Raw genomic sequence first — 14575 nt, forward strand, 5'->3', positions numbered from 1 at the left:
AAAAAGCCCTGTTGTAAAAATAAGAACTGCCCACAACAATTTTTTACAATGGAATCAAAAGGCATCTCTGTGCAACTGGAGTTTGAAAACTAAAATAGGCTTTCATCTCAAACGGTTAGAATCCGTACTCTAAATCTTAATCCCAGAGTTTACTTCGTAAACATGTGGCTGTAAGGTTCCCGTGTTACCTCTTTACTGGCTTTAAATGTTTCTTTCTTGCAGGCCACTGAGGTCCTCCACTCAAAGTAATGCACGCATTCTGTTGCAGTGACAAACTCAGGAGTCCCCTATGTAAAAGACAATTGAAAACAAGTTACCACAGCACACATCGTGAGATTTCCTTTCCAAAGTTAGCACACGGTTGAAGCTAATGAAATAAAGTAGCTATGAGAAGGGGGGGGCAGAAAAGAAAAAGAAGAACATTCGTTAAACAAGGTCATCAAGAAGTTCCCAAACCCAAAAATTTGGAACGCAAACATCCATGAGATCACTGGAGTTTCAATTCTGCTGGCCCAAAGCCATTCCATGGCCCCAACCACGCCAGTCCAGGAAACTCCAGGGAACGAGCCTTTGGAGCCTTCCAAATGTTCTCTTAACCAAATGCCAACAAAATCGAAGCCAGAAACGTGAACTCATTTCCTGTGTGCTGAGCAGGGAGGCCCATCTGGATCCGGCTTCAGCATGTGCACCTAACAGACGCAGGCTGGGCCTCCATCTCACTTCAGATATTCTCACAAGAGTGGTTAACCACCCCAGTGCTCAGCAACCAGGCGGGAAGGGATACTCCCCTGTGAGGATGCAGGGTCTTGCCTTCGAAATCCTGCTTCTCGTATGCTGCACACAGATGTCTTAAAGGACACGAGCTAAAATTAAAGTAGCAGCTAGAGTATTCTGTCAGACAGCCCTTCACATTTCGCACCCCTGCGGACAGCTTCTTTTACAGGGTGTCAGCATGTGCAACGGGGCGGTCGATGGACTTGTCCAGAATTAACACTTTCAATGCTATCTGTCAAGTGCTTTGGATGAGGCATCATGGGCCAGAAGATATGACGGTCACAGCACCATATTATAATCAGATATTTTAGAGTCATTTGGTGGCCACCTGAGTCTCACTCAACCCGAGTTTGCTAAACCCTTGGGTTCCTACTCTGATGAGCAATCACTCACACGATGTGCACACAAATCGCTTCTCCTGCAAGCCAGCGACTCTCGACTGAAAGCTCCCTTCTGGACACTAAGAGTTAAAAGCAACACATCACATACAATCTGCAGAGAGGAGGAACAAACATCCTGCTTTACCCAGTGAAGGCCCCCTTCCACGCAGGCTAACAGTCAAAACGCTTGGGAGCTCCATCTCTTGCTGGCCGAAGCAGCTTCTAAATAGATGTTGGCCTCTCAAATACAGTGTAAGTGAAGGAAGTAAAACAGTTGTTAAAAATCAACACATGGCCCTAAAACCTGTCCAAATGAAATGCCGGGAGAAGAGGTTTCAGAAATTTAAAAACAAAACTGTGCCTGCAACATGAACATAAAACAGCACTCACACACTCATTAGTCAGAACCTCAGCCTTCTGCAGGGTGTGCAAGTTTTACCTCAGAGTTTTAACTGTAGGCTTGGAGTGCACTTACTCGTTCTCACTGGTGCTAGTGACTTGGTGGGGAGGGGGGTGGTGTGTGTGTTTAGTTCTGCACAGACTCTTTCTGGAATACCTCTGAGAGAGAACGCCCACAGGGCCCAGGTTTCTGACAAGAGAAGTGACTCTGAAGACTCACCAGGGTTTTCCCACACAGGAAGGTGATGCTACTCTGGACTTTGTGATTTTTGCTTGGCTGCTCACAATTGGTTGTTGTGTTAAACTCCAGAAGAGATCTGGTTCCACTTTTCAGAAGAGAATCACCTATTAAGACAGAGAGGGAACAAGCTATAAAACATATGCAACCTTAAAACTATTCCCGAGGATAAGCAAATTAAAAGTGGCACTATAATTCATCTGAAAGCTTAGACACTTACAAACTATCCCTCCCCAGAACTTTCCATTTCAGGAACGGCATTCCCAGCCAGCCAGCTGTTCAAGCTCCAAACACATTCCCCGGAGTCCTGTCTTTCCCTCATCCAGCAATACGTCAGAAAGTTCTGCTAGTCCTACCTCCTTAGCAAGTATGTCTCACACATCCCTCCACCTCTATTACTATTAAAACCACTACCAGCTCTCACCTGTATTCTCACTGCTATTAAAACGCCTACTATCTCTTGCCTGTATTCTTGCCTCCTCGATGGCCCCTTGGCTTCCATTCTGTCTCACCACTCACCCATTCTCCTCCCCCATCCCTCTTGCACCAGGGTGATCTTAAGCTAGAATATGTAACGCTGCTGTTGAAACTTCATAAATTCCCAATCATGTGTGTTACAAAATCTAACTTCTCCAGCACAGTCCACAAGTAGGGTGGCCATGTCTCAGCATGGAACATTACTGGTTCACTCCAGTTGTCCTGGAGTTAACAAAGAGCTCTCCCCTTTACTCTCAAAAGTGTCCCAGTTTGCATGAGAAACCATTTGCTCACTTTATCTGTGAGTCCCTACAAGCCTAACACTCTATCCTTATCGCCCCCATTCTTCCCTCAACTCACTGTCCTTCAACCACCTTGGCCTCATGCCAACCTCGCATCTATGCCAGCACCTTTGTGTGTGTCATTTCATTGCTTACAATGCTCCTCCAGCAGATCCTCTAACGGCTGACTCCTGGTCATCTGAATCACAGCTCAAAATTCATTTCTGCAAAGAGGCGCCCAGTTGTCCAACTCCTTCATGTTATACAGTTTCCTTCCTCACACTTAACTCTTATCTGAAACCGTTTTATGTCTTTGTTCTTCGGTCATCTGCTCCCCAACTAGGATGCAAGCTCCGACTTGTTTACCTTTGTATCCCAACACTTAGATCAGCGTGTAAGTTTATGGTAAGCTTTTGTCAAACATTTACTGAACAAAATCCTAGCTCACAGTCATTCTTTTGGGTGGATCTGTGTCTCATGAATTTAAATGTAAAAGGTTCTAGAATAGTAAGACTGCATATGTGAAGTAGATGAACATGTATATGAATGTATATATGTATCTTTAGGGGCATATAGGATCTCTAAAAGTTCCATTCAAATTTAACAGTAGTTACTCCAGGAGCATTTCAAGGAAAAGATAAAGAAGGAGGCCTTTATGCCCTCCTGTACGGTCTGAAATTACGAAGGAGCAGGAACTTCTTTGGAATTAATCAACAAGAATTCAACCTAAAAGAACCCATTCTTATTAACATATGTGGCTAAATTTTCAGATTATTAATTAGGTAACATGCAAAATGCTTAGCAATTGCTTGGCATATTCTAAGTGTTTAAGAAATGTTAGCTACTGGGAGCAACAGTGGTACGTTTCTCTCACTGCCATGGAGTCAAGTCAGTTTTGACTCATAGAGACCCCTCCTCGGGTTTCTGAGCTAGTATCACTACGAAAGTAGAGGAGTGGCTGAGGGGTTTGAACCACTACCCTTCTGGTTAGCAGTCAAGTGCCTCAGGCACTACGCCACCAGAGCTTAGCACCCCCTCAACAAAATTTTTAAAGGATTCATTCCCCACTACCAGGGTGTCTGTCTCTGTCTGCCTGTCTCTCTCTTTCATACACACACATATACATTCTAAGTGGAAACAGGGAAAAAACGTGGGAAACTCTACAGTGGATAGGTTAGTGCCCCAGATAACACATTTCTGAGCTGTAACGTAAGAGTCCCTAAGGCAAAGAAAATCACTGTGGAAAGGAGGAGAAGAGAGATCACAATGGAAATTAGTCAACATTTATTTGGTTCGCCAGGTTCTCGCTCTTTTCTTAAAATCAGTTCCAGCATTCTGCACTTTTGTGCTGGGGTGAGGAGCAAACGGCTGCAGCTGGGGTGCCTCAGGCTCTGCCCGGGGCTCCTCCTCCAGGGCCCCAGCCCTCCCCCGCTCAGCCCCAGGCCTAGAGACACCAAGACTGAGCCCTGCCTTCTCTCATTTGCACTGTCTGACAAAATAAACAGCACCCACCCCTAAGGGCAACAGAGGCCAGCAGCCAAAGAAAACAAGATATTTGAGGAACACAACCATTTCAAAAGAAAGAAAATGCTGGATTATAGATAGAACAGAATGAGAACTGTAAGAGATAGGAAAGAGCCTCGTAAACATATTTAAAGAGATAAGAGAAGACACTGGCAACCTAAAATGAGCACAATAAGCAGAAATGGGAAATATTACAACTACAACAGATAAAATTCCTAAAAACACACAATAGATGGAAGATAGGAGAAAGGACACAGCTGAAGAATGAACTAACCAACTTTCACACCAAACTGAAGAAATGTGCCAGAATGAAGAACAAAGAAATGGAATATACAAAAGAAAAGGCAAGACACAAGACAGAAGGTGAAGTGCTAGCAAGGTGAAAACAGACATCCCAGGAGAAAAAGGAGAGGAGGAAATGTCTGAAGGGCAGAGAGATTCTCTTTCTTTATAAATCCAAATAAAAAAGGAGATGAAAGACTGACTGAGAAAACACAGCATGCCAAAAATGAGAAAGAAGGAAAAACTTACACCTGGTCACATGATCATGAATTCTAATAGCCAAAGGCCAAGAAAAATGTCTGAAACTTCTGGTGAAAAAGAACAGATCACATGCAACAGATACCCCAATAGAAAAATGGACACACATGACCAAACAAAACAAAAACACGCGCCAGTAAACACATGAAGAACTATTCGACATCTCTGATGATCAAGGAATTGCAATCAAAATCCCAATGACAGATCATTTACAGCCATTCCATTGGCAAAAATGAAATACTTAGCATTGGAGATGCTTAGATCCAAAGCTCACCCTATGCTGTTGGGAGAAATGTAAACGGTATCACCTCTGTGTGAGTCAGCATGGCATCTATGGCATGGACTCTACAATCCAGCAATATTGTACTGTTAGATATACATACAAGAGAAAAGCATGTACATACATTAACAGGAAACATGGGAAACAATAGCTAGTATTATTCACAATAGTGAGAGCATGGAAACAACTCAAACTCTCATCAGCAGAAGAGTCGATAAATTAACCATGATAGAGCCACACAACAGATTATACAGCAGTTAATGGAACTGAACACGGTGGAAGATAATAATATGGTTAATTTTTAGCAATATAATACTGCTGTTATAGTACCAAAAATTTACACATAGCATGATATACATTCTTCATAAAGTTAAAAATATTACATATACACACATAGTTTTTTGAAATATCAACATATATAGATAGACAAACTCACTGTCACCGAGTCGATTCTGACTCATGGAAACCCCCACTGGGTTTCCAAGGCTGTACATCTTTATGGAAGCAGACTGCCTCATCTTTCTTCCACAAACTGGCTGGTGGGTTCAAACCACCAACCTTTTAGTTAGCAGACAAATGCCTTAACCACTACACCACCAGAGATGCTCAGACATAGGGTAAAAAAATTTTAAATACTGGATTCAGGCTACTGATTACTTTGGGGGCGGCAGGATAGGGAAACACGTTATTGTTGTTGTTATGTGCTGTCCAGTCGGACCTGACTCATAGCAACCCCTCCTTGGGTTTCCAAGGCAGTATCATAAGGAGCTCTGGTAGCATAGTGGCTAAGACACTTGCTTGCTAACCAGACGGCTGGCGGTTCAAACCCACCAGCCACTCCTCGGAAGGAAGGTTGGGCAATCCTACTTCCGTAGTGATACTGCCTTGGAAACCCAAGGAAGGGTCACTATGAGTCAGGGCTGACTCCACGGCACATAACAACAACAACAACAACATCACTACGGAAGTAGATTGTCCAACCTTCCTTCCGAGGAGTGGCTGGTGGGTTTGAACCACCAGCCTTCTGGTTAGCAGTCAAGTGCCTTAGGCACTATGCTACCAGAGCTCCCAGGGAAACACATAGATAATGGTTATTGTCAAAGTTCTAGCTTTTGTTAGAGGTGGGGTACATTGGGGTTTGTTACATAAACATGAATTTTAAAACAAAAGAAAAGTCTATGGATTCATCGTGAGTGTGAGTATGCATTATGAACTCAGGATTGTGACTGATCTAATGATACATACACCTGAGTTCCAAAAGGGGGGGCCTCTCCCCCAGGGGCCTCTCCCCCAAAAAAGGAAAAAGAGCAAGGTATGAAAATTAAGACGCCAGTGAAGGGGAGAGGACCAGGGCTGCCCACAGCACCGGGCTGGTAGCACACTGGACCTCCGTGGTTCTTTTTCCCGCATGCGCACAAAGGTGTGCTGAGATCCGGGATCGCCCCATTATGCCCGAAACTCCCAGGGTCTACATTAAACTGCTTCCCCTGATGGAATCAGCCAAAAGGGCGCAGAAGCTCTGCAGCAACTACGAGTACCAAGGACAGCGCCTGTGGCTCCGCCCACGAATGGGCGTGTCTCGTGGGTGGGCAGTGGTCACGTCAGGAGGCGGCCCAGGATTTGGGGCGGGGCTTCTGCACGTCCTCCAGCGCAGCTTCCGGACACACGCAGAAGGCAACAGGCGGCCTCAGCAGGCAGTGGCGGGAACTCGGCGGCGGGTCGGTGTGGCGTCACCCAGCACCCAATGACCGACCGCCCGCCTCGCCAGGCCCCAGACCCACATTGGCTCTTCACTGCTGCCGAAGAGTTCCCGGGGAGCATTTCACCCCATGCCTAGCCTGTCCGGAAAGTGAAATAAAAAGAGCCCTGGAGCCTTGGTGGAGGATCCGGCCACCGTGCCCGCAGTCCCAGGACTCGGAGGAATCGCGCCATTAGGACGCCTCACCGCCATCAAGACCCCTCACAGTCGTCTGGGTTCGCCCGGTGCCCTCGCCTTCCTCGCTTCCTCTCAACCAACCAGTCGGGACAAGCCCCTAACTAGGGGTCGCGGCGACACCGCAGGGAATCGCGGCACCCAGCGGCTTCGGTCGCCCTCCTCGCATCGATGGCTAGCCTCAGAGCACCAACACGGACTACGCCGAGCCACCGCGGGCCACCGGCCACGGGTCCACACTGGGCTTCGCCCAGTCTGTGCGCCAGGCCGCCTAGACCCCACCACGACCCGTCGCTCAGGACCATTCAGACCCCGCCGAGCTGCCTCACTCCCGGCCACCTCGCGGCGCCACGCCACGGCCCCTCCCTCTGGGCCACCTCACGGCGCCACGATCCCTCACGCCGGACCGCCTGGACCCCGCCGGGCTGCCTTACTCTGGGTCGCCTCTTCGCACCGCGCTACTACCCCTCACTTCGGGCCATCTCACTTTGGACCCCTCACTTCAGACCTTGCCACGACCCCTCAACTCCAGGGCACTAAGACTCCCTCACTCCGAGCCACCTCACAGCGCACAGGGCCGCCTAGACTGCGCTGGGACCGCCATACCGAAGGCACTAAGACCATCTCTGAGCCCTCCTAGACCGCGGGAGGGACACCTCACTCAGCCGCCTCACCGCGACGGGGCGCCACACGCTGGCGACCATCGGTGTCCCGAAGCGCGAGCCCAGCCGAGCCCGCAGCAGCTTCACCTGACTTGAGACCTCAAACTCCGGCAACTCCAGCCGCTAGGTGGCCTGGGGACCAGAAGCGCCGCAGCCAGTGCTCCACGGCCTCTGCCACGGCCACGGCGACCACGGTAGGACGACCACGGTAGGACGAAGGGAGCGTGACCAGACCTCCCTGCGCCATTCGCCCAGATCTAGCAATTCTTCTCTTCCCTCCCTCTACGTAGCCGTGTTTCTATTGTTATCATTCTCTTCAAAATACAATAACCGTATTAAACCGAATTTTTAAAAAAATAGTCTCCACCCAATGTTTCTCTCCAGCTACTGCCTCATTTATCTGTTCTTCTTTATATTAACCCTTTAAAAGAGACTTCCATTCTTGCTACCACAGACTCCTCCACTGAGCCCCTCACCTCTACTGGACTGCTTTCCCTGCAGAGCCACAAGGCTGTACTTCCTCAGCTCCAAAACCACGCTCAGAGGTCGCCTTCTCAGTGACACTCTTTCCATTTACTATCCCTGCACACATTCTCCTGTGCCTCTAGCACGCCTGCCTTTTCTTTTTTCTTTTTTTATAGTATTCGCTATATTCTAGCATAGTCATGTTTGTTTTTAACAGACTACCCACCGTACTAGAATGTAAGCTCTGTGGGAAAATAAATTTTTGCCTGTTTTGGCTATTGATGCATTTCCAGATAAAACTGGTACTCAAATATTTGTTATGAATAAGATTAAGTGTTGGCTATGGTTTATGTCTGCTAACCAGACGGCTGGCGGTTCAAACCCACCAGCCACTCCTCGGAAGGAAGGTTAGGCAATCCTACTTCCTTAGTGATACTGCCTCAGAAACCCAAGGAGGGGTCACTATGAGTCCGGGCCGACTCGATGGCACATAACAACAACAACATGGTTTATGTCAGGAGGACTGGTATCATAGTGCCTAAGGCACTTGACTGCTAACCAGAAGGCTGGCGGTTCAAACCCACCAGCCACTCCTCGGAAGGAAGGTTAGACAATCTACTTCCATAGTGATACCGCCTCGGAAACCCAAGGAGGTGTCGCTGTGGGTCAGATCCAACTCGATGGCAGTGTTTTTAGTTTAGGTTTTTATGGTTTATGTCTTTTTCAGAAACTTTTTAGCCTATTTTATATCAAAGTAAAATGTCCAATTTATTGAACTATCCCCTTAGGGTTAGACTATACTAAAACAATAAACAATATTACATTTAAAATGACTGTGCAAATATGTACATATAGTACCAATTCTTCCATTGGTTAGAGTCACAGAACTAGGTTATGTATTGCACTGCAGTGAATTACTTAATAATATGGCCCTTCTATTAAGGGCCATTAAGTCCCTCTTGTTACTCCCACAAAATGATGGGACCATGCAAATAAGGTATATGGAACACTAATGAGTAGATTGGTCAGTTTTGTCACTCTACAAGGCTTACAGAGGCCACTTGTAGATGCAGAGAGAGGGGACCTCACTAGCATCAAGAAGGAGTGGAGTATGTCCGTTAGATCTAGGGTCCTTGCACTGAGAACCTCCTAGTCTCAGGAAACAGCACAGCAGTAGCAAGAAGGGGCAGCAAGCACAGCAGAGTCCAGGGGCAGAGAAACAGCAGCAGAACCTACCAGGAGACCCAGCAGGAGACTACCCCAAGATAGCACAAGGGGCTTCCTGGCCCAAGGAACAAGGCAGCTATAATGGGCCTGCCAACCCAGTGAGTGAGAGAGCTGAGCACCTTTGTGCAGGAGGACTGGTGTGCCTCTGGGTACTCACTGGTGGAGCTTTGTTACTTTTGCCTGAGCAGGGCAGAGGCCAAGCTGAGGTACCAGAGAGAGAAAGAGCGGCCTACCTGTGGGCACAGCCAAGAAGCAGCTGTCCTGATTGAAGAACTAAATCCATGTCATTCCTGATCCTAAATTACTTTCCTGGAGCTCTGGTTGCATAAAGCACTTGACTGCTAACCAGAAGGCTGGCAGTTCAAACCCACCAGCCACTCCTCAGAAAGAAGGTTGGGTAATCTACTTCCGTAGTGAATACTGCCTTGGAAACCCAAGGAGGGGTTGCTATGAGTCAGGTCTTACTCAACGGCACATAACAACAACAACAACAAATAAGCCCCATAATTATGAGTATGGTCTATGAGTTCTGTGTGGCCATTGCAATGAATTATTGAACCCTACAGAGAAGTAGAGTGCCCTGGGAAGTATGGACAGTTTGTATCAAAACTGTTAAAAAGGTTGAAGGGTGGAAGTATATCTGAACTCCACCACATAGGAATCAGCCTTGGGCTGATGCTAATGGTAATTCTCTCTCCTTCCTTTGTGAAGTTAGGTGAGGAGGTCTGATAACACCACTGCCATTTTCACACATACACTTGTTTTAAATTTTAACAGATAATGCCAGGCAATCAAAACAGATCACAAATCAGACAAAAACATGAGTTATATCCAAAACTCAACAAGATATCATCTTACTCAACAGAACTGCATGGTTATAAGAAAATGACAAAATATGGGATTTAAAAGGAAAAGATATTTTCACATCTTAAGGGGCAAAAAGATGCAAAATTCTATCCAGTGATTAACCTAGATGGCTGGAATAGATTTCTGTAAGTAGACATAAGAATCAGACAATATATCACCCGAAGTCAGGGAGGCTCCTTAGAGTAATGAAGTCACTTGGCACAGAAGTACAACAGGATTCACTACATCCTATCCAGGTCACTAGCAAGAAGTCAGGCAGAATCCCAGGCTCTGATACTGCATAACCTGTATTAATGCTCCCTTAGAGGGTACATTATCTCATTTAAATGGCTGGTTACAGTCTTCCTGTAATGGATATGTAGCTTTGAGCTCTAAGAAAAATTAGTTCAATTAAAACCACAGTATTCATAAGTTTAAACTATTAAGTTTATAAAAATTCTTATTAGTACTGAAGTTCTAATTATTAAATCAGACATTTAAAAGAAACATATAAAATTATTATAAAATGCCTATGATTAATTAACTAGGTTACTTAGGTAAGTGGGACCAAATGTTATTTATAAGCCCATAAAAATGATTACTAAAATCTGTTAGATTCATATATGTAGTATTATTTTCCCAGGAAAGAATTAGTGTAGTTTTTCTCATTTCAAATAATTTAGTATTGTTTAAGCAAAATCTGAAGTCTTAATAGTCTTCTCTTAGTAGAAAAACTGACCTTGAAGGCATTATAAAATTCTTATCAACAATTACGTTCCCAAAAAGAGTTATAGACAACCATCTTCCTTTATCAGCATGAGTATGCCTGTTGCCAGGCTTCCTCCCTGTCAGCATTCTAAGGAGCTCCGGTGGTGCAGTGGTTAAGTGCTCAGCTGCTAACCAAAAGGTCTGTGGTTAGAACTCACCAGCCCCTCCACAGGAGAAAGATGAGGCACAGTCTGCTTCCATAAACGTAGACAGCCTTGGAAACCCTATGGGGCAGTTCCACTCTGTCCTCTAGGGTTGTTATGAGTCATAATTGACTTGATGGTAGTGGGTTTGGTTTCAATTGGTTGCCAACACTCTATCCTTCAACCATCTTAAATTTCTACCAAGTTGATAGGGAAAAATGAGATCTCATAATTTGCTTTGACTTGTATTTACACCCATGGCTTACCAAGTTGTACTGACCATCTGGATTTCTTTTGTGCACTGCCTGGTCTTCAGTTTTGCCATTTTCCTCCCCGGTTATCTGTCTTTCTTACCAATTTTTAAGAGGCACTTTTACTCTATTAGTACATTGGCACATAAACTGATTTTTTCCCAGTCTAGTATATATCTTTTGTCTTTTATTTTTTTTCCCTTCAAAATGTCAGATATATTCATATTTTCCTTTATGGATTCCAGATTTCTAAGAAAGTCTCCTCCAGATTATATTTATATTTTACTGAAGTTTAACTTATCTTTAATTTCTGTATATGATATGAAGGAGAGGTGTAGCTTTATTTTAGAACAGATTAATAGCTTAATTACACCCAGTTTTTCAGTTATACAAACACACACACACACACACATATATATACCCTATATTTGGATCTACTTCTATGCTATTCTGTTCCTCCAGTTTTTGTGGCTGTTTTGAAAGTTCACATTTTTTTCCTTTCTAGCAAGCTCCTAAGAAGGTAGTTTTTCTCTGTTGTCCTCTCAGAGCTGTGGGTTTCAGTTTCCCATCATGGTTCCCATTTTAGATCTAGAATTGTTGATGTACCCTTATGATCCATCCACAAGACAACACAGTCCTAGGTGACCACGCAAATACTGGAGTCAGGCAATGAGCATTTGACCCTGCTCCAGCACTGCCTGACCACACAATCTCTGGCAAGCTGCTTAAGCATTTTGTGCTTCAGTACATTCATTTGTAAAATTGGTGAAAGTATTTTACCTATTTCAAAAGACTGATGAATGATAAATGAGATACTTAAAAACATAACATATAATGGAAGGGAAAGCCATTTAGGAAATATATTTCTCTATTAATAAATATACACTCACATGATTTCTATGACTGATTAGAAGAAGTAACCTCTGATCTCATTTTGAACATCTAATTTGTTACCACTTTTCACTTATAAACATAAAATATACATATGTAACATAGTCCCTGGGTAGTGCAAACAGTTAAGCAGGACAACTAGCTAAAAAGGCTGATGGTTCAAATACAACCAGAGGCACCTTGGAAGACAGGCCTACCAATCTGCTTCTGAAAGGTCACAGCCTTGAAAACCCTGTGGAGCAGTTCTCCTTTGTACACATAGGGTTCCCATGAGTCAGAACTGTCTAAACAACAACTAAAAACAACAACATATATATAACATATATACATTATATATATTATGAAGAGAAACATGTAACTGTATGTATGTAATTTTTATAAAATTGTTATATTTTCCATATAATAATTTAAAATAGCTTTACTTACCCACTGAATGATAGCTGTTTGTCTTCAAATTGTGCATACAAATAGCACTTGACGGCCCACAATGGGAAATGGCCCCATTTCCACAGACATTTATTGTATAAAGTATTTTATTTTTTATATCAACAGCTTCCCATGTGTAACTGTAAAGGAAGAAAAACAACTTGTCACCATCTATAATAAACCTTCTAGTTTTATATTCCAGCCACATTTGCCTAAAACCACCACAAACTAGGACACACAGTTTTATTAGCTAAAAATTCTATACTTAAAGTATGTTAATTTTAATAAAAACCAGGGCACAAACTACCAAAAACCACCTCAGTGGTTAAATATGCTCAGAAGCCATCTCAGGATTCTATAAGCATGAAATATAATAATTCTATCATTAATTGAAGAATATCAATTCAGATAAGTAATTACTCTAGAATCATGTTTAGTGTAAGATTATTTGACATTTCATATTTACAACAATAGTAAAAAATCTACTGGCTGTTTTTCATATTAATGACTTATGTCTGGCAGTAATAAATGCCAAAGTGTAAACGCTAACTGTGACGGTTGAGGTTATGTGTCAACCTGAGTGGACCATGATCCTTAATAGTTTGGCAATTATGTAATGATGCAGTCAGCCTCCATTTTTGCATACAATTGGTCTTTGGAACCTAATCATGCCAACAACTGAGACGAGGGTGTACTGCCTTTGTAATCACACTGAAATTCTGAAAAGCCTGTTTTTAACTCTTCATTTATTTTATTAAAAACTCATTATGGCATGAAAGATTTACTTCCAGCGTTTACCCTTTACAACTACAGTTCAGCTCCAAACTAATGAGATGAAGTTCTGCAATGAGACATCTATCTGATTCAGAACCAGATAAAATTTACTTTAGGTCAATTTACAACATCAAGCATGCTATACGCACTAAGACTCACTGCCTGTTCAAATCCCCTGCAAAGTAACTAAGTGTTAAGTAATCAATCTGCCCCAATACTTGGGACAAAATAACTGGTTTGTTAATTCTGTCAAAATAATTATTCTCAATATTCTACTTTTCCCTGGAAGAATGTTTTGTGCATTTTGTAAATGGGAAGCAAGGGTAGAGACAGAAAAGGGAGGTGACTAAAAAGTTCCTTGCAAAATGGAAAATATTTTATTAACTGTAATTCAACAGTATTGCTGGGAGGAGGATTAAAAAGATAAATCAGAACTGCTGGAGGCTAGGCCTACTCATCGAGATCTAGGGGCCTGAGGGTATGACCTCAAGGTGTCTGAAGACCTGAGACCACTCACAGGTATTAGGAGTTCATCTAGCCACAGCAGTACTACCTTGAGTATAGAAAGCACTCCTTTGGAGAAGTGAGTCTGGTTCCCAGAACTCTCCTTCCACTGGGCATGAGGCAATGACTCAGCACAGAACTACCATACAACCTACTACTCCCTATCTAGAAGGTGTTTCCTAGTAACTCCAACCAGCCTTAGAGGACCCAAACAACCCTGCTGGCAGACAAGGCACCAAGTGTTCCCTACACCTAGGCCTGGATCTTGATCAAATCTTCCTTCAGATAGATAAGCACATGGAAGTATTCAGGCCGTGTGGCAGAGTTTCCCTGGAGGTTCTGATACCCACTAACTGGTCACAAACCTGAAAAACAGGCTGGTATAAATGTTAAGTGCCCAGCCTTGGACTCATGCCAGGCTTCAAAGCAGTTCTCCCTGACCTCAGCTTCTTCATCGCTAATACATTAGAGTCATCTAGAGTGGGGAGGATTAGGCGACATGAGAAAATAACCCAGGTACTACAAGGCCCAGAGAAAGTCATCAACAAAGGCTTGTTTCCCTGGTCCTTCATTCACCTTTAATCACTTGCCTCACAAATTTAAGTTCTTACAGTGGCAAGCACTGGGGAGCACAGTAACAAACAAAACAGACAAAAGGTCACGCCCTCTAGGGGTATAGTCCCACTGAGGAGGATAGAAAATACATATGTGAAAATACACAGGATAACCCCAGCTACTACTATGTGCTCAAAATCCTCACAACTGGATCAATAAGCAACATCACGGTAAGTG

At 43.9% G+C, this 14575-nt stretch overlaps 1 protein-coding gene across 1 annotated transcript in view; it reads right to left on the reverse strand.

Annotated features, from left to right (window-relative positions):
- Positions 1-14238, reverse strand: part of IGF2R (insulin like growth factor 2 receptor) — a 99267-nt gene extending 85029 nt beyond the window's left edge. Inside the window, exons 1-4 of the mRNA XM_007945287.1 lie at positions 14225-14238; positions 12506-12645; positions 1774-1898; positions 189-287 (exon numbers count right to left, since the gene is read on the reverse strand). Coding sequence (XP_007943478.1) covers positions 189-287; positions 1774-1898; positions 12506-12645; positions 14225-14238 — 378 coding nt within the window. The remainder of the gene's footprint in view (positions 1-188; positions 288-1773; positions 1899-12505; positions 12646-14224) is intronic.
- Between the last annotated feature and the right edge of the window lie 337 nt (positions 14239-14575).

The sequence above is a fragment of the Orycteropus afer genome, unplaced genomic scaffold (assembly GCF_000298275.1).
Source record: "Orycteropus afer afer isolate SDZICR_OR568_19922 unplaced genomic scaffold, OryAfe1.0 scaffold00135, whole genome shotgun sequence".
Taxonomy (NCBI): domain Eukaryota; kingdom Metazoa; phylum Chordata; class Mammalia; order Tubulidentata; family Orycteropodidae; genus Orycteropus; species Orycteropus afer.